The sequence below is a fragment of the Heterocephalus glaber genome, unplaced genomic scaffold (genome assembly GCF_053883595.1).
Source record: "Heterocephalus glaber isolate CG9 unplaced genomic scaffold, H.glaber_assembly_v1.0 deba00001572, whole genome shotgun sequence".
Lineage (NCBI taxonomy): Eukaryota > Metazoa > Chordata > Mammalia > Rodentia > Bathyergidae > Heterocephalus > Heterocephalus glaber.
This window is the reverse complement of record NW_028258357.1, coordinates 18,220,747-18,244,678: the sequence shown is the minus strand read 5'-3', so window position 1 is coordinate 18,244,678 and position 23,932 is coordinate 18,220,747. Positions and strand designations below refer to the sequence as shown.

General features: G+C 41.1%; 1 protein-coding gene across 7 annotated transcripts in view; it reads right to left on the bottom strand.

Annotated features, from left to right (window-relative positions):
- The window catches only part of Nr1h4 (nuclear receptor subfamily 1 group H member 4), an 81,916-nt gene that overhangs the window by 9,863 nt on the left and 48,121 nt on the right, over positions 1 to 23,932 (bottom strand). For 5 of the 7 annotated variants that reach the window (XM_087192669.1, XM_013072276.3, XM_087192667.1 and 2 more), the window contains 5 exons: positions 14,676 to 14,828; positions 12,024 to 12,157; positions 10,053 to 10,151; positions 9,587 to 9,686; positions 6,201 to 6,347 (listed from right to left, as the gene is read on the bottom strand). In XM_087192669.1, the coding sequence (XP_087048795.1) occupies positions 6,201 to 6,347; positions 9,587 to 9,686; positions 10,053 to 10,151; positions 12,024 to 12,157; positions 14,676 to 14,828 (633 nt within the window). The remainder of the gene's footprint in view (positions 1 to 6,200; positions 6,348 to 9,586; positions 9,687 to 10,052; positions 10,152 to 12,023; positions 12,158 to 14,675; positions 14,829 to 23,932) is intronic. The other 2 variants (XM_004844869.4, XM_004844862.4) reach the window with 1 other exon arrangement.

The window sequence follows — 23,932 nt, the reverse complement described above, 5'->3', positions numbered from 1 at the left end:
TTGAAGCCACCCTGTCAGCCCTCTTCTCCTTTTGCTCCAACTATTGAAAAGACAGGAACAAACTGTTATCCTGCTGAAGCTTTCTTGAGGAAGACAGCTTCCTCTAAGCCTCTGTTATGGCAGCCAAGCTTTGACCCTAAGTCATGCGTGACACTGTTGTGATTCTCTTTCTTTTCATACATGTCTTCTCTGGAAAATCGAAGCCCTTGAGCACTGTGACTTTATCTTACTCATCTTTGTATCTCCAGTGTACCTGTCCCCATGGGACACTCAATGAAAAGTTTTTGAGAAATAGAATGAGTACAGTCATTGATACATGATAAAAGTAATCTTTCATTTTAGGAAGAGGGCTAAGGAGCCACCAACTTCAGAAACAGGAGGAGATATTCCGTGATGATAATGTGAGCTAGGAAGGACTGAATGTTCTCAGGGCTTAGGGGACGTTAGCCTTCTCTACTTTACAACCACTTGCCAGTTAAAGGTGTTCTCCTGGAAAAACAGAGGTGTTAATTAAGTGCTTAGTTTGGTAAAAGGAGAAATAGGACTGTTGGCTCTCCCCACTGGGAGTAGCTGATATGTTGCAGAGAGGTCCCAGAAATAGGAGGTGGCCAGAATTCAAGGCAGCTTCCATGAAAGCATGTTCCAGACTCTGGCCCTTGAGGCTTCTGTGCCTTCATGGCTCGAGCCACTCCACTTGCCACAGTGGGCTCAGTCCTGACCCAGACTCAGGAACCCTGGGGAGCTCTTCGTTCCATCTCATTCTAGGGTGTGGCTCCAGCTTGTTAATTGTGCTGAACCCTGTTTCATACACTGATTAAGCTTGTGGAGGCCCCCTTACCCTGAGTTGTGCCACATTTCATTAACCTTCAACCCCTGTGGCATGTTCATAAAAGCTACCTTTCTGCAGTGAGAATGTTGGAAGTTTGAAGAGAGAAAAGTCCTGACCGATGAAGCAATGGCTAGTGAAAGGGGCTAAGCTGACTGTATAGAGGTCCATGTGAAGTGTGTGGTAAGTCAGTCTTGTTGTTTCAGTTCTCAGGTTCAACCAGAGCAGGTGGAGAGCTGTATTCAGGTACAGAAGGGGTTTTCTTTAAAAGAAGATAAAACAACAAGGATTTGAGGATGTCCAGTGGATGTTCCAAGGCAGTGATCATATTGATGGGCCACGAACCCTGAGCCAAGTACTGAAATGGGTGAGGCCAGGAGAAAATCATGAAGTCATTGGGCGAAGGGTGAGTGGATGGAAGATCAGTGAATAGAAGTTGTTTTAGGACTAGGGATCACTGGAGTCAGAGTGCTAGCGGGGGTGAGCTGGACAGTTAGAGGGGAATGTCAGAAGGAGGACATACTTGGGACTGACATGTTGGAGGAGGGAAGTCATTGATGTTAACGTAACCTGGGTCTAGCGCAGGACTTGTAATATCTACCCCAACGTGCTATGAAGAGGACGCAGATGCTTCTGCCAAGCCTGCACGGTGTTGGCCTCAGAGAGGCCCAGCCGGAGCTCCCCGCGAGAGCTCGCAGTGGGTGCGCGGTGAACCAGATCCTCTCTGCGGCTGCCCAGTGAGCTTTGAGGCCCCGTGAGCGCTGAGGCCCCGTGAGCGCTGAGGCCCCGCGAGTGCTGAGGCCCTGCGAGGCCATTTCCAGCCGGTGACTGGCGTGGCGGGTGTGCTGGTGTAGGTCTATCCCAGGGCGTCTCCAACTTTGCCCTCTCTGTTAGCCCAGTTCAGGCTTGCTCCACACCGGGCCGCGGCCTGAGTCTCTTCATGCCCTGCCCTTCCTGGTGCCAGAGCAGCACAACGCTATACAGGTTCTCCTTGTCCACACCTGCTTCCTCCCCTTCACTGTCCAGAGGCATTGCTCTCACTCCGTTTCCTGCACATTTAATCTTTTCTTGGTATCTGCTTCTTGTAGGACCCAAAGCTCACACACTTAGAATAAAGCCTGACATGTAGTAGGTGCTAAATACTCATTATCTTTTGATACTATAATTAATACGCCCATGAATTATGCACATATATCTTTTATGAACATTTATAATTTTCTTCTTAGTTTCCAATAAAATTATTTTTGCTGAACCCTAGCGGAAGAGATTTCCCTCACCTTAGCCAAGTTAGGAAAGGGACCCAGTCCTGCCTCAGTGGTCCTCATAACAATGGCAGCACCTGACCTGGCTCTGAACCCAGGAGATCTGACAAACCAGGCAAAGAGGAAAAATGAGAGCTGAGCATCCAGGAAATAGAATGAGAGAAAGAGACAGCAATGGAGACAGAGGGAGAGAGAGAGAGAGACAGATCTGCTTCTGGCTAATTCTCCTTCAGATGTCCTCTCAACAGAAGATTTTTATTCATATTAAATTGTTTGTTTCACTGTCTGGCACCAGAGTCAACTTTAAATGACTCATCTTGGAAGAGGAAATGAGGGGAGGGAGCTCAGGGGAGCTTCTATAGCTTTACTGTCTCAGTCACTGAAGTGCAAAGCTTTACCTATTCCCAAGATCAATTACTACAGGCAAGGTGTAGGAAAAAGACTCTCCATTGCTTAGTCATCAGCCTGGGATACCAACAACCCTGATACCCAGCAGAAGAACCCACGGAGAATTAAAATGGACCAGTAGTACAAGCACCCTCTGCTCATTCATGCCTCGGTTCCATAGATTTTTGTTGAGCCCCTGCTCCAAGCAGGCAGGTGGTGGGTGCTGAAATAAAATTTTGACTCAAAAGAAGGCAGATATTGCCTTATGAACTTTTTAATATCAAAATCCAGACAAGACTGCAGAACAAATATTAAGGTTAGACATGATTTCAAAGAGACGAAATTGGTTACAGGGCCCATTTCAATAGCTTTTTTCATGCAAGGGTGTGGGGTGGGGACACACAGCCAATAAGCAGTGGACCCTGGATTCCAGCCACATCCTGCTGTCAGTATTCTCAAGCACAAGCATCCGTGGGACTAGACTTACACATTAGCTCCAGCAGGGTCCTTTGAGAGTTAAAGAGACCCATCTGTAAAGTGAGTAATATGTTTCCTCATGAGTCATCATCTCTTCTTAATTTTATTTATTTCATAAATCAGACTCATGGATTTAAAAAATAAAAAAGAGAGAGAGAGAATGCTGACTCAGTTCATGGAAACTGGAACCAAACAAATGACTAAGTTAAGCAGGCGAGGATTTGTCCATCGCAGTTTAAAGCCACAAATGTTATATGTAAAAGAAACCACCAATTTATAATCAATAGCCTAGAAAATTAAATTCACACCTGTGAAAATACAGCTTGTATTTATTAACTCTTTCCTAAGTTGAATTGTCAATAATGACTGGTTACAGATTTGCAATCAGGATATTCCAGTGCTGGCCAAAGGACCCATCAGAAAACTAGAATTACTTAAGGAAAGAAAGCAGTGAGGCTTGGAGAGCTGAATGGTTCTTCAGAGGTTTCCTGATTCAACTCTTCTCCCTTAGCCTGGACATACACACACACACACACACACACACACACACACACACACACACACACACACGAGGATTTAAAGTCCAGAACAGGTAGATGATAAAAATCTACTGCCTGACATTTATCTGTTAGATAAAATCTGGTAGATTTTACTCCTTTCCTTTCCTGGGCCTTAATCTATATTTAAGAATGATAGAATAGAAACCATATTTCTTAACAACTCAATGTCTTTCAAAGAATGAAAAACAGAGCCAATACATCCCTCTAATCCCTTCTTTTTCCCCAGCACCCGACGGCATGTCCTTGAAACTTCTTGCCCCTCATAAAGGTCTCCCGTCCTGGTTCACCCTAGCACTACGGGAGGACTCGTAATTCATAATTTAGGGTTTTCCATCCTCTGCTTGAAAATCTTCACTGTCTCCACATTACTTAGAAAATAACAAAATCTTAAGCCCAACATTCAAAATCCTTAGCTTAACACTATGGTTCTGGCTTTCCCCCCTTTTGACTTCTTTTCTTTTCTTTTTTTCTTAAATTCTTGTATTGGTACATTGTAGGTATACAACACAATTACACTTCTCATTGGGAATTGTACCTTTACATAATGCATCTTGGTTCTTATTTTTTCCCCATTCCTAGCCCTCCCTTCACCCCCTCCACCCTTCCCTATTTACAAAGACTTTATTTCCATTTTTTCCATTTTTCATCATTTTTCCTTTCCCTTCTTTCCTTTCCCCTGCCCCTCCCACTACCCCTACCCCTTTGGACCTTTTCTTCCTATTTTGCATTATCGATTATTCATTCTAATCATTGGTACATTTTAGGTATACAATATAACATTCATCTTTGGCTCTGGTGTGAGAAACTGAAAGTGTAAATAAGGGCTAAAAAGTGTAATAGATAATGTGAAATAGGAAGAAAAGGGGCAAAGGGGAAGGGGAAGTGGGAGGGATGGGGAAAGGAAAGAAAGGAATGGAATTAATATGAGAAAATGGAAAAATAGGAACAAAGTATTTGTAAATAAGGAGGGGTGGAGAGGTGGAAGGGAGGGCAGGGGAAGGGGGAAAAATAGGAACCAAGAGAGATTATGTAAAGGTGCAGATTTCCAATGATGAATGTCGACTTCTTTTTAATGTAAGCTTTTATCAAATCAACTCAATGACTCACTCTGCCCCTGCATGCCTTCTGTTTTCTTGCTTCTGTTCCAAGGTCAGCCCTTGTCTCCTGCATCTCCGCCCTGGATATCCAAATCAGACCTCACTCAAGGCCCAGCTCAAACCCTAGCAAAACCCTTCTAGACTAGAAGTCACCTCTCTCTCTCACCTCTTCTCTGCATTTTCCTCTGACCATGTACAGTTCATCTCTCTCCACTCGATGGTGAGCATCAGAGACCAGACAGTGCCTGGCTCTCCTCAGCCCTGCACCAAAGCTCCTGCCTTGAATACTCATTCAACTAACACAACAATGGATACATAAGAATAATACATCTCTAAACGCTGCTAGTGATGCTGATTATACGTCTACATTTTAAAAATATGGAACAGGGAATTTTAAAAATAACTTTCAGGGGCTGGGAATTTAGCTCAGTAGTTCCGGTGCCTGCCTCGCAAGCGCAAGTTCCTGAGTTCGATCCCCAGTACCAATAATAATAATAATAATAACTTTCAGGTTTTAACTAAGAGAAGAAAATGATGACTATGGGGCACAGTCTGAACACTTTCCTTTGGACCTCCCTTATAAAACCCTGGCTCTAGAGGTCTTGAAACTTGATGCAGTTGACCGTAAAATAATAAGATCTTGAGAAGTCATCACCTCTGATTCTCTTCCCTTCCCCAACCCACACACAAAAATCTCTCAGAAAAATAAGTACTCATTTTAAGAATCTTCTTCAGACTAATTGCACAGGATTGCTAGAAATTGATCTCAATGTCCCTTGAGCCTCCCTGTCAAAGCAGCACTCTGTAAGTTAAACGGAGTTACTTGCCCTCTTTCATCCCATCTCTTGAGAGTATAGAGCATCATGGGTAAGACACATAGCTTCTGGCTGAAGTATAGCTCATTGGTGGAGCACTTGCCCAGCATGCAAGAGTCCTGGGTTCAATTCCCAGCACCATCCACTGCCAAAAAACAAGTTATACATGCCCTTTGCAGTCAGACTTCCTCTCTGACTCAAGAAACTTACTTAACTCTCTCAGTTTCTTCATCTGTAAAATGCAACGGTAACAGTATTTATTTAATAAGATTTTTACAAGGATTTGATGAAATCACATATGGAGAACCATGTCTGGAACATATTTAGAACCATGTCTGGAACCTGCGTGTGTACGTGTGTGTGTGTGTGTGTGTGTGTGTATTGCTATTATAATTAATTCTTATTTTATTTTGAGTAAGGATGGATAATAGCTGGATACCTAATATTTCATACTTGAAGGTTTTGAATAAGTGAATCTTTTTCTGGACTAAATAATTCCAGTGCTTTGTACTATCTTGGAAAAATCAGACTAATCTTCCATGCTTACAAAAATCTTCCTTTGCCCCTTCATCTTAGTGCAGTGAAGAAAGTATGCCTGTGTTTCGCTATTTCAAGCTTCCAAAAGTCGCATTTACATGGCATATCTTAGAGTCATCTCCCCTACTGGGCACAGTAGGCATGGAATGTCACAGAAGGCAGACACGAGCCTGCTTTCAGGGGTGAGCCAGTTTTTACTCCCAGAAACAAACTCTTTCAACCATTAACCAATCACTTACCGCTCTTTCGAATTCTCTCTTTCAATAGGTCAACATGTCCAGCTGGAAGTTTCCTACTGAAAATCTCAGCTGAACGGAGGAACATAGCTTCAACAGCAGACCCTTTCAGCAAAGCAATCTGATCTTCGTGGTCCAAAGTCTGAAACCCTGAGTGAAGACAATACTCAGATCAGTATTAAGGAGTTGTTTCGCACAACATTTCACACAGTCTATGTATAACATCAAGTGATTTTTGTAATTTTTTCGATAAGGGATTCAAATTGAATCTATTGAGTATTACACACCTCAGAATAGAAGCTGATGTTTATCATCAGTGAGCAGGATTTATTGAACAGGTTAAGCAAAAGGCGATGTCAACTCCATACCAAATACACATACTATGGGAGATAGACGGATTCAGATGAGGCGACCCTCAGAAACAGGAGGCCAGCAGATTCTTTTGGGATTATGATTTTAGTCACACCTGGTGTGCAGAAGTGGCCACAGATAGAAATACCTCATGTGCATCTAGAATATTTGGCTGACTCGTGAGTCTTCTGTCAAAATTGGGAGGATAAGTAGCCCTCTCCACCTCACCCCACATGATCTATCAGAGTCCAGTGGAGAAGTCTTCTCTGAGCTCAGAACAGTGCCATCCAAAGTGGACAAAAACAGAAAAATACGGGAAAGAACTGCCAGCCTAAAAGAATATAATACCACCCAGAAAATGCAAAGTTCCCAGCCAGGCTTCTACGGCAACTGCCCTTCCTCTCCTCACTCTGTGTGCTCAGCCACAGTGACACCCAGCTCTGCTGTGAGCCTTGAGGCATTTGCCTCGGGGATGAATCCTCTCTCCTGATACCCCCACATCCCACCAGATCTCTGCTCCAGGCTTGTCCTACCCATCGCAGTGTCCCTTCCACTCACTTGTTCCTAACCCTAATGCCTGTGGCCCTTCTGACCATAGCATTTACCACTATCGGACACAATATTGGAGATTTATTTATTTGCTTATTTGTTAATTGCCACCTCTGTTGAAGAACAAACTTCTGGAGGCAGAGACTTTCTTTACTTTTGTATCACCAGTGCCTGGCATGTGATAGGTAGCCAAGAATTATTTGTCAGATAATTCAATGAATAGGTGAAGGAGTGGGAAACAAGACGCAAACTTGTGTGTACCCTGGTACACATATACTCACATACACACTCATAGGGGTAAATAGTGCCATCAGGGCCTGAATGACTTAGGCAAAGATTATATGGCAATGAGAACTGAAACATGAGAGCGAGCAATGCTGAGAATTAGGCGTTACCCTCATGCAGAACCCAGGAGCTCCTGTGAGGACCCGAGCCTCCTCCTGCCTCTTGGTCCCCAGCACCCTGGACAGTGCCAGGCCCTGGCACCTTGTCTGCTCCATGAACTGATGAAGATTCTACTGTTTTCACAAAATACCCTTTCAGGGTTGGTATATTGGTATATATATCATTTCTATAACTACTGTTAAATTATTTTTTCCTCTGAGGGTTTTTTGCTTTTTGTTTTCTTCTGTATTTTTATTTTTATTTTTTCTCACCAGGGATTGAACTCAGGACCTTGTGCTTGCTAGGCAGATGTGGCACCACTGAGCTACATCCCTGGCCCTCATTTGTTTTTCTTGGACATACATTAATTGTACCCTCCCTCAAAGGAGGCGAGGCACTGGGAATGAAGAAATGTAAAGATACTCCCATTGCTGTCACATGAGCTACCTTCTTAGGAATGAGATTTTTTTTGCCTACAATTATTTCTTGGTCATACTAACTGATCATTTGAACTGAATAAACCTTTCCCCATAAATAACAAAAAAAAATCACATCTTCATTTTCTCAGTTCTTCCCCCCTTTTGACGGTCATGTAATCTTGTTTTTTGACCTAGATTTCCTTCAGCTTAATTAGCATACAACAAATCAAGTTTCTCTTCCATTTTTAATAAAGAATGAAAGAATACTGATGTTTCAATGATAGTGAGAACTTTCTCCCCACATTTTATGAATTTCATAAAAGCTTATGTCTATGACACATTTAATAAAACAGTAGCACGATGCTGGCAAAAGAAAGCAGATTAACATGTCTAATTAAAATCCTATGTCAGAAGTTACCTTTAGTAATTTAATATTACAGTGTTACAGTGACATATAAGGTACCTATTATAATCTTCTGAACCATGGGATTCTAATGTGCTGATGCTTTTTTTTTTAACACAGAAACAATTTAAACTGATGAGCTTAAATAGCACTGACAATATGACAGAAAGAATTTCAGTCTGGGGATAAGACTGCATCCCGATTTCTGTACTGTCCCCGTCAGAATGACTGAAAATGTCTCCCTATTTTATGTCACACATACATTGTTCACCAATTCCCAGAAAGTTTTTACACTGTCTTCATTATATTTCTTCTTACCTTCCACTGCTATTGCTCCATTTCAAGCCCTCTTTTCTGGACTTATTCAGTGGCATACTAACTGATCCTGCCTCCCATTCAAAACCATCCTATACAAATAAGGAAAGGCACATCTCTTTAATGAAAACTTCATCATTTTCCTCTCCACAAATGTAAATGCCACTGAAATCTCTAACACCAAGGAGTGGGATTAAATTCCTTCTTGAGCCCTAACTTACCTCAGTGTCTAAACAAGAAGCCTACCACAGATTCTGCAGTATAGCCACGCTGAATTTTCTCTCCTATTTCTAATAATCCCATTCTTGTTCATGCCTCACTTCTTTTCCACAAGTGGACCTCTCAACTTGGAATACCCCTTCTCCTCCAGGCCAATTGGAAAACTCTTACATCTTTTCAACTCAACTCAATATAATCCTAACTGAAGGCTTCCTCTATTTCTTAGCCACAATCAGCAACTAATTCCTCTTTATTCAAACAGTAATGCATTTGCATGTCTGTGTCTATCACAAATATAATAGTCTTAAACCATTCCCAGTGAAGGTAATAGCTAAGCATGTAGTTTAGAATAGGTATCAACAACTACTTAGGGAGTGAATAAGTACTCTGCAAAGATTTGCAAAGTTCCAAGTTTTATCTATTGATTTGGAAGAATTATTATAAATGATTTTAAATATCCTTTCTGGCTCTAACTTTTCATATCTATAGTAGTTAGGCACACTAAATCAGATATGAGATAATTCCCATTTAATAATGAGAAGACCTGTCTCTCTCACTGCTACAAGAATATTATACAGTGTAGCAGAGAAATAACTACATATTATTAATAATAATGATAGTGATAATAGACCTGATCACACAAGAATGTTTTGAGAATTGAACAAAACATTATATGTAAGATGGTTAATGCAATCTGTGTCACCTACTTAAACACTCAATAAATATTAAGTATTTAAAATTTAAAATACCTGGGAGCTTTTTTGTGAATTCTACAAGAATCTGTACATGACTGGTAGCCATTTCTGTTAAAATGAGGAAATTTTCTTCAGCACTGAATTCTTCTTTTAACTAAATTTTAAGAAAAAATGATTAATACATAGATAAGAGAAGTATATGTCAATATAAAATCATTAGACTAAAGAAAAACCAGATTGAAATAATAAATTTGAAGACCAAGCTCATATTTCTCAGATCTTAGGAGAGCAGTTACTGTTAACAAGATAGATGTGAGACATCTTCCTCCGTAATAGCTTAACACTGCTAAAAGTTTAATTATATAACTTAAATTCTCGGATCTAACCATTTCAAGTAACACATTTCTATATAAATTCCACCTTTGGATAAAATAAATAAATAAATAAATTCCACCTTCGAGATAGTAAAACCCCAGAAAATGTTAACTTTAAGCAAATGTATTTTAGATGTTACCCATACCATTTTATTTGTTATTTCCTGAGGCATCTTCTGTTTGTTATATGAATCCATAATATAATGTAGAAGATTCTGTTGATCTGAGGTGAGTTCAGTTTTCTCCTACACTGGCAAGAAAATAAAAAGTGTTAGGGTGGTTATAGGCATACTTCCTCTGGATTAACTGATAGCAAAGTGTTTTTTTTAAAGGCCTAAGTACAAACAGGAACTATGAGCTCTAATATAGCATATACAATTGCTTTCTTAGGGGACAAACATCATATTTCACTAAATTTGCTTCAAGCTGCTTATCTTCTTATCTAGGAGAGAAAGATAACAAAACATTTCCTTCATATACTTCTTGGGAATAATTAGTTGTGTGCATGTGAAACTCAGTGAGCCCTTTCATAGCAAAGGTTGAAGGTTGAAGGTTTAGCCATAATCAAGGAAAGGCTCCCACATATAAAATGGAGGCTCCATCTAGATGTATTTGTTCCATATTCAGAGGTTCAGTTACTGTGGTCCACACACAAAATCCACCTGGTTTTATAAACACAACCCCACTAGAACATGGCCATACTCCTTTGTCTATCTATGCATTGTTTGCACTAAAGTGGCAGAATTAAGTAGCTATGATAGAGACCATGTGACCAGAGCCTAAGCATCCGGAACTTCACAGAAAAATTGTTTCCTGGCCCCTAAAATATGGTTGTCAACCTGGGCAATCCAGACACTGAATATCTCTTTCCTCCTTAATAGTGTTGTTTTGAGGAATGTGAACAATGGGGTCAGCCCTTTCCTCCCTTATACCAAAGGGTTGCTGATGCAGCACTATAGCAAATACTTTTCTACAATATTATTGTTTATGAAATGAATACAAAATAATGTATCTAAAAAGCTAAAAATGGATGAAGTTCTCCCTGCCAGTAGTGTAACAATACTGAGTAGGGTATAGCTCGGACAATTGTGGCTTATTGGTGTTTTGGTTAATGGCAAATAAAAACTCTTTCAAATGCCCATGCATTATCATGTAGTTGTTCATCCAATCATCCTGATCACTGTTCCTCTTTTTTTTTTTTTTTTTGATACCAGGGATCGAACTCGGATCCTTGCACTTGTGGGGCAGGTGGCAGACCCACTGAGCTAAATCCCCAGCCCTGTTCCTCTATTTTGTCCCAAGTTGCTCTAAGAATTTCTTTAGAAATTGTGGCTCAGCAGGAAGAGCTTTTCTCTATTGGTCCACAGATGTGTATTTGCCCTGTTTGTCTCATTGATAAGGCCTAAGCCACAGCCTCCACTGAGTTTGAGCCTCGCTTCTCAATGACAGGGAAAACTATGGTCATCCAAACTCAGTTGGGAAACTCCATCATATGCTGAAGACCAAGTCATTCCTATTGGCAGTCTCGTGGTAGTCGGAGTTAAATGGACCCTGGAGAAGAAGAACTTTTGCTTTTTACTGTCATTTGAAGGTTTACACCAAAGCATGAATTTCTACCTTGAGTAATAGAAGAAAATGTGGTATTTAAACATGGTGGAGTACCACTCAGCCATAAGGAAAGATAAATTTGAGTCATTTGTAGGAAAATGGATGCACATGGAGACCAGAATGTTAACTGAAGTAATTCAGACACATGGCTTATATTTAAGCTATGAGAAACCCAAAGTATAAATAAATGAAAGAGCAAAATAAAAGGTAGACAAAGGGAAACAGGGAGATAGGTCTTTCTAACAGAGAAGCGGACCAAGAGAGGGAGGGAGGAAGGGGGGAGGGAAGGGGGCAGATGAAAAAGAATAAAGATATGTAATGCAGTGTACCAATTCCCCATCGTGAATATCATTATGGACTGTAAACATGGACTGATAAAAATTAAAAATTTTAAAAAGAAGAAATCCACTTTAATGCATAACTGAAATGGAAATTCTCCCAGCCATAATCACTGGGCTCTCAGAAGCTCACTCCTGCTGACTTTGGCAGACAGCATTGCACGTTATTACCCTGCATGGCTTAGTTGTGGAGGTCACTTGTCGCAAGTCACGTCCTTCGCTGTCCTCATTAATGGTATGATCTGCATGCTGCTTCACGTTTTTCCTCAGACGTTTAGATTTACATTGAATTTCAGTTAACAAGCCTGAAAAAATAAACATAGAGACTTCACCAATCACAGAAGTTTCTGCCGGGTGTGTGGTCCTGAAGCAGCTGCTGCATGATTGGCTCAGAAAATACATGCAATTCAATGCAGAATGAATTCTAGGTCTTCAGACATTTAAGAGAAGCCCAGCTTTAAGACCTGACCTTGCACATGAAGTTTACCCTCTGTGAGTCTATTTCTTCATTTGTAAAATGCAAATAACATCTACCTCATAGAGCTTTATACAGATCAGATGTAATTAAATCATTTCAAAGAGGCTTTATATAAAGAATGTGTGCTACTAAAGCCTTATACAAAGTACAAGGTATGCACTCAATAAAAAGGTAAATGTGGGCTGGGGATTTAGCTCAGTGGTGCCGCCACCTGCCTCACAAGTGCAAGGTCCCAAGTTCGATTCCCAGTACCAAAAAAAATGTGCATGCTCTCCTTATGGCCCAGGGGACGTGGAGAGCTGGTGTTTCACAATATAACATTGATATTACTTTCACCCATCACTATTCCATAAGAAGTACATTTAGCTTCACATTAAACACATGGAATTAAATTTATTGAGTAAAACAAATCTTAACACCTTTAGGGAAAATTTTTAAATCCTGTTGATTTTCACAACTATATAGATTATTGAAAATATAATTAAAGATTAGGATAATCAAGGAGCACTATAGTTTGGACATTGAATGCCCCCCCCAAAGGCTAACGTGTTAAAGGCCTGATCTCCAGTGTTGTGCTATTGGGTGGGGGTTGGTGCAGCCTTTAAGAGGTAGAGCCCACTGGGAAGTCCTTAGGTCATTGGAGGTGTGGCCTCAAGGGGACTGTGGGATACCAGACTCTTCTTCTCTCTCTTTTGCTTCCTGTTCATGAACTGAACAGTTTCCTCTGCCATTCATTCCCCTCTATTGCCATTCTGCACACCTACCAGGAATCTAAAAGCAACAAAATGGGTCCAACTGCTGGTGAACTAAACCTTCTAGAACTGTGAGCCAATATCAACCTTTTCTTTCCTTTTTTTTTTTTTTGTGGTACTGGGGATCGAACCTGGGTTCTTGCGCTTGCGAGGCAGGTGGCGGAACCACTGAGCTGAATCGCCGGCCCTCAACCTTTTCTTTTAGGTTATCTTAGGGTTTTGTTTTTTTTAAGTGATAGAAATCTAACAAAAAGTGATTGAATGTTTTTGAATGATCATAGGGTATTATTCTTGATTGATACTTAGAGCTTTAAAAATCATGTAGCACAATATTTCATACTCTCATTTAACTTCTTTATTCTGCTCTCAGTGTTAATGAAACAAAGTTTCAGAAAGTTCTTTGTGTAGGGAATTTACTTCAGATTCCTGAAAGATTTACATCTGTTACTGGAAATGTTTGCACTCGTAAATAATATTTTAGACTTATATAGGGGGACTCAGCTATATAAAATGTCCTCAGAACTTCAACTGGAACAAGTTCATATTTAAGTGATGAGCAACATAAACCATCCAGTATCAAAGTAGGAGTTTCCATTCCAAGATCGGATGCCAGCAGCAGCCTTCATTTAGGCTCCTGTTTCATGTAAGCTAAAATGAGATTGTGATCGGCCACCATAAAACTTTCATCCGCTCAGAGCCAGATTATTTACACAGACCTATTTTCCTCCTCCTGCACACATTATTTCTCTGTGTCCATCTCAGTAGCCAGTATAGTCTGGGAACAATAGAACTGGAGTCACTTTCCACATGCTTTTATTTCATGTGGCATTCCCTCCCTGAATGCTATCATCCCCTTGGTGACATCTGTTTGTCTATTTGTGTTTTGAGGAGGAACGAGACATATCTTAGAATCTGAGTTCTCTGTAGAATTTGCAGGATGAAAAATTAATTGTGTATTATACTAACATGAATTCCAATTCTTGATGAAGATTATGGTTCTTCACAAAGCCAGCAGTTAATACAGTGTTTCTTTATCAGATTGAAGGACAAAATTATATTAAAACTCGGGGTAGTTAATTTCCTGTGTAAGCCTATACAAAGTGGTTCAGAGCTGCACAAAGCCAAGATGGGTTCTTTAAAAAAGGACTTGGTTTAAAACTCTATTTAGACAATTCAGAGGCAATTATACTTTATGTAGCATTCCTATTTCCTTCCACAGCTATGAATCTTTATGCTAATTAAGCAATAAATAAGAAGTATATTAAAATCAAATTTGGGAGAAACTTTCAGAATATTGTTCTTTGCAGCTCATTAAAGCACATTACTTTTATTGCGATTTAATGCCTTTTCATTCCATGTATAATTCCTGTAACAAGACAAATACACCAACAACAACCACTTCTTCCAGGTAAATAAGGTTCCCTCTCGTTGACAGCTTGGTCAATTTCAGTGGTTCCTGACCCTTTTCAAGAAGCTGGAGAGCCTGGTAGATTCCTTTTGTAAAATGTGACGTATCACCCTGGTGATGCGGATTACCTGGCGACTGCCTCCTTAAGGGGTTTTTGGTGGAATGCAATGGCTTGAGGTGAATACCTGTACACATACATTCAGCCAACATCCCCATCTCCTTGCACTTCCTCAGTCGGCACTCCTGGCACTTTCTCCTCATGTACATATCCATCACGCAGTGGCCGCCATTTTTACACTTGTACACGGCGTTTTTGGTAATGCTTCTCCTGAAGAAACCTGAGACAGAAACACTGAAAAGTGTAAATAACCACAAAAAAGGCCCCTGAAACTTCTCAGAATAGTGCATTGGATTCAGTTCCATCAGACCCTTCTTCACAAACTTCAGGAAAACATGCAGGAAATCCTTGCACATAGTGGGAACAAATTACACTGTATTGTTGAGAAGGCTGCTGTTTTTTAACTTATCTCTCAAAATATAGACAAGTTTGAATTATAGCCTTTCTTAGGAAACCATATTAGTTTGTTTTTAAGATAAATTACTTTCATATAATCTTTATGGGGGGGGCAGTGAACACTAGGTGCTGGTGCTGTAAAGGCGAATACTTTATCCCTGCCATCCTGGCATTTAAAGGTTGGCCGAAGGAAAACTCATGCCAATAGCTAAACAAGTAAAGTACATATTCCGGGGACTCTAGGCAGAGCAGGCACAGGGAACCATCAGTTTTGGATGGAGTCAGCACAGGAAATTAGTAATGAACCGAGTTCCAGAAACTGTGTTGCTCTTCACATGAAATTCAGGGTAAAAGTTGCACTCAGGGTTTCAATTCAGTACTTAATGTGCCAGCCTGGCATAATAATAAAAAATGTCAACCTTGATTTCAAAGCTAACAACTCCCTGGAGAAGGTGCAGCCCAGCTGCAGTATGTGATAGGTAAAATGCCCAGCCCCAGGGACAGGATGTGACTGGCTTCTTCTCCACCTTTCCTTTCCACACCTCCTGCTTCTACTCATCTCCTCCACCTGGTAAACCAGGTTCTGGGTGGATGCTTCCAGAGTCAAAGGGGGGGAGACTGGGAAAATATTGTGGGATACAGGGGAGAAGTGACAGGAATGTGCCTGCTTGCCTGGTAGAGTCCTGTACCCTCCTTTCCCCACAGATAACCATTCTGAGGTTTCAGTTATCTGGGCTTACCCACAGCCCAAAATTACTAATGGAAAATTCCAGAAGTAAACAATTCGTACATTTCAGACCGCCTGCTGTTCTGAGCGGTGTGGTGAAATGTTGCACCATTCTGCTGTATCCTGCCCTTGAGGGGAATCATGCCTTTCTCCGGCATACCCTGGCCAGGTATGTTTCCACCCACATCCACGTAACTTTTATCATGATGTGTTGCTAAAATTGGTCTACTTCGTTATTAGTTATGTTGATAATCTCTTACTGAACCTGATTTATAAATCAAACTGTATCATAGGAGTGTATGCAAAATATATACAAGGTTTGCTACTATCCATAGTTTCAGGCACTACTGGGGGTCTTGAAATACGTCCTCTGTGGATAAGGAGGAATTACTGTATTGTCCTAAGCCGGCTGTGCTCAGCAAGTTCTCAGAGTTGATTCTTTCTGCTTTGGGTTGGGTTATTTAGAGAACTCTTCTGGTCACTGAGGTACTTTCACCTGCACATCCTTGGTAAGAGCAAACACATTTCTGTTCTAGCCCATGCTGTAGCTAGAGTCTCATGTGTCTGGAAGGTGATTGGAGGCACCATACTCTTCGGTGGACCCATCAGCGGTGGCATCTATGGAAAGTAGTCTATGGGATTGTGAGCCGGAAGGGTGTGTCTTGGCCCCAGTTCCTCTCTCCTTGCTCTGCTTCCTGGCTGGTGTGGTCTGAGCAGTTGTTCTCCCCACAGATCCTCCCGCCAGGCATTTCTGCCTTAGAGCCAGATGACAGTGGCCTGAAACTGGGAGCCAACATAAACCTTCCCCCTTTAAGCTGTGGCTGTTGGGTATTTTGTCCCTGAGGCAAGAAAGTGGTGGATGCAGCTATCATAGCTGGTATCACCTTCTTCAGCATCTAGGATTGGGCAGTTTGAGCCAGACTCTTCACAGAGTTTCTCTATGTAATTCGCTTGGCACAGACTTGATAACTCTGTGGCAGTTTCTCCAGTCCAGCAAACTCTGGGGGACAGATACAGCTGTCATAGACAGTCAGCCATCCTTCCTCCTGGCTTTGACTGCTCAGGTGGAAGTCAAACATCAATCCTGGTGTCTCTCCACTTCCAGAGATTCCTATTGACCTTCTCAAGAAACCCCGTTGAAGACCCTTTCTTTGGGCATGGGCAGCAGGATTCCTCAGAGTACAGACTTTACTGGGAAGGGACTTTTTCTAATTCTCACAGAAGTTCTCTACATTTCAAGGAGGGCACCACTGCGGTGGGGTGGAGGATACATGGCAAGCTAATCACGTGACCCTCAATCTCAGCAAGACCTCTCTTTAACTTCCTACTGCTGACCTCTTCATACTCTCAAGATAGGGGAAGTGTTTTACTAGCTCTTAGATATCCACTGTGAAATTTCTGCAAAGCCAATTCACCATGGAATTTAGCATCCAGAGCCTTCAGGTGAGAATTGAGACAAGAGTCCTCCCTATTTTAGCAGACGGTTGGAATGATATCTAACATTTTAAGTATTTCCTAGCTGTTATTCTAACCACTTCACCTCCTCTTAGTTATTCAGTCCTCATACCAATTTTATGATGAAGATATTTTACATCTGTCCACATTATAAAGGAAGAGAAAAAGGTAAAGAAAGGTTAATACCTTAGCCATGATCACATGATTAACAAGGGAATCAAGAGGATTCAAAGCCAGGAAATCATGTTCTAAAGTAATAGTCTGCATCTTTCTACCACAATCGCCTCTCTTGGGTCGCAAGTGAGTAGTACAACTTAATATTAAACACCTCTTCTCTGAAAGCTACATTCTCTGACCTGGGAGATACCAGACGAATGAGATATTCTTGTCTTCAGAGCCCCCAACTTGGTGGATGATGAAGTATACCCACAGCATAATAGAAGGTAAAGTGCTAGGATAACTAATTAAGTAATTATTGGAGTGTAGGAGTATAAGTGATTATTTCAGAGCCTCTCCATATGCTTGCATAGGTTGAACACATTTAAGGGGGAGGGGCAACAGTTTCATTGCAGGCATGGAAATTTACATATTTATTTTGATAATTTGCCAGTAGTAGGCAAAAACAAATTTTTTTAATGTGATGATTATCCAACACCTAAAAATCAAGTGTCTCTAGGAAAAGACATTACATAGGCTGGGAATGACCCTTATCAATTCCAAGTAGGAGGAATCATGGAAGGCTTCATGAAGGAAAAAGGATTTGTGAGTGAGGCCTTGAAGAATAAGTAGGATTTTGAGTCACGGACCATGAGGGAGGAAAGATATTCTGGAAAGTGAGCAAAGGTTGGGTGTTACAGAAGTTCCAAAGAAAGCTGGGTAATCCAAAATAGTGGAAGGGTAGAATATGGGAGAATTAGTAGGAGATGGATAATGGGATACAGTGGGAGCAGAATGCAATTAAATGCCCTTTAAAGCAAAACAAAGGAGTCAAGTCCTCAAGAAGAAGGAGAGAAGCTATTAAAGTGTTTGACGTCGAAGCGGTCACCTCCCTGCATGTAGGGAAGACTCCTGGAGCACGTGGAGGAAGAATGGAGATGGAGACTGGACACAATTTGCTTAACACAGCTGAGAAGTCATCAGGGCCTGAACCAGACTGGGAGAGAAGAGAGGGGAGATGGGGAGAACATTCTGGTCTCTGGTGACCAAATATGAAAATAGAGGCTGGAGGAAAAGCTAGGCATGTGAAAGGTAAAGTCATGGACTAGCTTGGGAATTTGCCAACAGGCGTGACTTTAAGTAGGAAAGATCTTAACATTTTCTTACATGTCACATCCAATGAAATAAAGTCAAAAGAGAGACTGTGTTTCAGACCAGTGTTGATATCGAGAATGCAAATAGCAAAGCATGCATTTTAAAACCAACTAAAAGCAAAAAGAGAACATTCCCTTCCTAGTACCAAGCAGGAGCTCCATGAACACTTTACCCTACATGAGTCAGTCTACCCACTAATAATCTTCGACCCCTCCCTGGAATGATTCCTTTAAAAGCTGTCATAGATACTGATAGACAGCTTAATAGTTAACAGAATAAAATTCCTTATTCCAACATGAGTCAAAGAAATGATGCCCAGAAAATTTTGCAGAGTTTTTTTTCAAACTCTGGTATTAACTGAGAAAGAAACCATTATCATCTTAATAGCTGAATTAATTAGCTTTCACTGTGAGATGGCAACACAATATTATCAGTGTATCATTTAAATATGGGTACTATACTGTATTTATACTCATGCAAATCTGTTCCCACACATACCTCTGCCTCCATCTCCTCTTTCTTGTGCATATTCAACAATGCTCATATCAGAAAAGTCATTTGAAAATGAATGGAAAGTAAATTCACTGAGGCACAGAGCCTTCCTGGTAATAAAAGATGAGTAGACTCGGGGTTGCTTTATCATCTGGGGAGCTGTGGTACTCAGGATCCTTGGAGTGGCAAGAGAATAGCTATGCTTTCCCTGGGGTCCCTTAACTCTGCAGAACATTGCACACCCTGCTTTTCTGCTTCTTTACACATGTGGAACCCGCACCACCCACCCTGTCCCCAAGCCACACACACGTCTGTGTGCATGGGCATGCACGCTGGCCACTAGTGGTTGACACTGTAACCATAGTAGAAGGCTGCCCATTACTTTGAACTCAATAAAATACTGACTGAGATTACAAAACTTTAAGGGTCTGGCAGCTTTTTAAACATCAACAAACACACAGAGCACAGAAACCAGAGGTCTTTATGTCTGATACAACCTCAATGGACATGGCATTTAGGTCTGGCTCACTTTTATATCAGGCACTGTTTTAAACACTCTGCATATGGCTTCATTTAATCCAGTGAGATGGATACTATTATTATCCCTCTCTTGGAAGAAGAGAGTGAGTTGCACAGAGATTAATTTCCTTAAGGTCCTACAGAGAGTAAATGGTTGAGCTCAGATTTGAATCTTGATGGGCTCCACCCAGACTGTACTTTTAAGGACTCCATTATGCTGTCTTTCCAGTAAGGAGTTTATATTCCCAAACATTGTTTTAAGATTATATTTATCTCCCCAAATTTCATGCAGCATGGTAACTGCCCGGCCCACAATAGAGACTTGCCACCTTCCCCGATTCCATAAGGAGCACTTTGCAATAATTCTAGGAAGGTGAACTGATAATTGATTGAGTCGTTCCAGTGTAATTTCTGCTTCTACCACATTTTCACTTTCTTTCCATCCCAAGAGGGTTAATTGCTTTTCTACGCTCACTTGCTGAGACAAAATCTAGGTTGTCTATCTGTAAATGAAAGTGATTCTTGCATAGCGCTTTTGTTTCCAAACCCTCACTGGAAGGGTTATATGGGGTCATCTCAAAAATGTTGGACTTGAGGTTAATGCTTTAGAGTTGGGGGAAACAGGGGCAGTTTAGTGGGAAAGAGATTTAGGGAACCTGGGGATGGAATGAGTCTCACAGGTCCTGTGAATATTGGCCCAGCTCTCATAAAGAGCCACCAGCAGGGGACAAATCTATTAAGGGGCAGCTCTGAGATGAGGACATAAGGATGAGAGGAACCACAGCCTTGAAAACCTGGGTTAAAATGTCCATGTCAAGGGCCAGGGATTTAGCTCAGTGGTTCTACCACTTGCCTCGAAAACACAAGGTCCCGAGTTCGATCCCCGGTACCAAAAAAAAGAAAGAAAGAAAGAAAGAGAGAGAGAAAGAACAGCCTCAAACACAGTCCACAAGGGATTTCTCATCTGCAAGGAGCGTTGTGAGCCTGGAAAATGTCAGCTTTGATTTGGAAAATATAGGAATGTGACATGTCTCACACTAGCCCAATAACAAGTCTCTGAAAAGCCACACATAAAGTCAATCTAAGATACAGAAGCGACTACCTAAAGAGTCGATGGAGAATAAACTAAATGAAATAGAGCTTACCAAAATGGGTGGGATCAAGCAACAAGCAGAGAAATTTATAGGATTAAAATATATATTCTATGTTAAGATCTCAAATCAATAATCTATGCTCTAACTTTAGGAAACTAGAAAAAAACCCCAAGTTAAATCCAAAATAAGCAAAAGAAAGGAAGTAATAAAAATTACAGGGAAAATCAGTGTAACTGAAAATAGGAAAAAATCAATGACATCAAAAGCTGGTTCTTGGAAGAGAACAGTAAAATTATTAAATCTCGAGGAAGACTAATCAAGAGAACAAAGAGAGAAAAGATACAAATTAACAGCATCACAAGTGACAGAGGGCCCCGTCACTAATATTCACGGAACATTAAAAGAAAATGCAGGAATATTACAAACAACTCTAAGCTCAGAAATTTGGTAACTTTAAGGTACAGTCTATTAAAACTCACCCAAATGGAAATTGATCATCAAAATACAGTTTATACTATTAAAGAAAGTGAATCTATAATTAATTATCTTAAATCAGAAGGCATCAGGTCCAGATAGCTTCACTGGTTAACTCTGACAACCATTCAAAGAAAAAAGGATACCAATTCTCTACCCTCTCTTCCAGAAAATAGAAGCAGAGGAACCACTTTTAACTCATTTTATGAGACCAAATCTATATGCCAAGACTACACAGACATTACAAGAAAAGAAATCTGCAGGTCAGTATACTCTTTCTCCCATTTTTTTCCCCTTGAACTGGGCTTGTTAGCATATGGTTTTCTTTATTTTTATTTTTGTCTGATGTTGTGTTTTGATTTGATTATAAAGACTGCTTCATCAGGTAGACTTTGGAATGAGTGTTCTGAAATGATTTGAACCAAGCTTCTCATCGGCTTTCACCAGATCGAAGCTTCCTTTGGGGCTCCTGGACTGGGGTCCAACAGTGAGTCCTGCATACTGCAGGGCCTCCCAGCCTTCTCTGCTGAGGGTTAGACCCGTACTGGAACTGGCTCAGGACCACTGGCAAGAATCCTTGGCCAAATGAGTTGGGTGAAGAGGTGGCCGAGCAGAACATTCAAGAGACTGAATGGAACTCTTCCAGGCTCCAGAGATTCTGTAAGAACTATATGCTAGTAGGGGCCAGTGGCACAAGCCTGTAATCCCAAGCACTCTGGGAAGCTGAGACATGAAGATCACCAGTTCGAGCCCAGCCTGAGCAACTTAGCAAGACCCTTTCTCAAAATTAAGGAAAAAAATGGACTAGGGATGAGGGGATATAGCTCAATGTGACCCCAAGTACCTAACAAAAAAGAAAAAGAGATAAAGAGAAATAAATGTGTGTGTGTGTGTGTGTATGTGTATATATATATATATATATATATATATATAGAGAGAGAGAGAGAGAGAGAGAGAGAGAGAAAGAGAAGAACAAGCTGGCCCATGGCACTCTCTGGTGAGCAGTGCTTGGGATGGAGACAGTGGAGGCAGAGGCCTTCATGCAGCGACATCCCTTTTTACCATGTGGCTTTCGAATCCTGTGTTCTCACTGCTTTGGCAAAATGCTGATTAAGCGATGACATAGTCAAAAGGAAAAGAAAGCAAAAGTCCACTGGCACCCGTGCCCCTCCCGGGTGCCTGCTGAGCCGCTGAGTCCCGAGGTTACCCTGTGCCCGGACTTTTGGGTTTCTGAGAAACATTCCGACTCCCAGCAAGTACACCCAAGAGCTGGAGTCTGAGCCCCAGTGTCTCCCCGGGGAGCTCTGGCTCCCAGGAATTGAATCCCAGCCACTTCCTGCTGGCTGCTTGTGGCTTCCTTGGTCCAAGAACTGGTTTACTCCTCTACACTTAAGCCCTTACCCTCTGAACTGCTTCCTAAACAGTTCGTGTTTTCCTTGCTAAGTATTTGTGACTGTTCTCACTTAATTTATACACTAGGAACTTTCCTCGCAATTGCTTTAAAATGGTAGTGATGAGGAAAGGACTTTTATCCACCGTGTCCACAGTAGCATCTCCTGTGCTTAGAAGAGTGGCTGGCATACAACTTGGCGCTTAGTACTTGACAGACAAAAGAACTGAGTCAATTAATTAATAGAAAGAGAGTTGGGAAGACAGTGTACGACCCAAATCAAGTAGACTGGATGAACAGAAAAATAACAATTAATCAACAAAAATAACACCTAACGCTTAAGGAGCATCTGAGTGTACCAGGCACAGAGCGAGATGTTTTGAAAACAATGTCTTGGGTTTTCATCACAACCCAATGAAAACAGTAGGAAGAGCAGACATGTATTGAGGATTTACCATTGGCAAGTATCCATTAATTGCTTTACACCCATTACCTTGTTTAATCCTCATGATAGTCTGTGAGTAACTACCTCAAAGAGCTGTTATAAGATTAAATCAGCACACAAAAGGCCCCAGAACAGTGCTTGTCCATACGGTAATAATCACCAGCTGTATGTTATCTATCTTCTTCAACAACAGCAGCAGCATTATAAGCATTATCATCTCACCCTCCTCCTCCTCTTCCTTCTCCTCCCTGTCTTCCTTATTCTCTCCATTTTGCAAGTGAGCAGTGTGAAGCCCGGAGTTAACATTAGTTCACTTAGGACAGCTTGAAGCCGAATCACTGTGAATGGAGTCCACTCTGCCTGCCTTCCCAGCATCCTACTCTTCCTGTGATGTCATGATACTTACTACAAAAGGCCTGCAAGCCAGTGAAACAGTTTGGAGCCCCATCTTGCATCATATTCCAAGACAATTTCACCTGTAGAGTTTATTAGGATCAATATTAATATTTCTTAAATCAGACCTCCCTCTATCTCAAATAGTATCTCTATAAGTTTATATGAGGCTTGGGCTCCTCGGCTTTCATAAATGTCCATAAACAAAGGATCCATCTGAAACAGACTGCATCCACCCTATATCAGAAGAGTTGTAATAATTTTTCTGAAGCGTCTCCAAAACTTCAGAGCTAAGCCTAATGCTGGTTCATGACCTCATATACAAATATATTCAGAAGGACAGTCAGGCCAGCCATTCACTCAGACGGTGCTTTTAAGAATTCTATCAGCCTCACTCTGATACGTGCAGACTTTCTGCCATTGAGACAGATATGACAGACACTGACCTATTAGGAAATGTGGCCATTTGAAATTCCCAGTCAGATGCTGATAGGTTTTTTGGTTAAGGTTTGAGGTTTGAATCAAAATTCATTTAGACATGAGCACATTTCCATAAGCTGCACTGATAACAGAGAAAAAAAGAAACTTTTTGATTTAATCCAAGACCAAGCAAATGGCTGTCATTGTC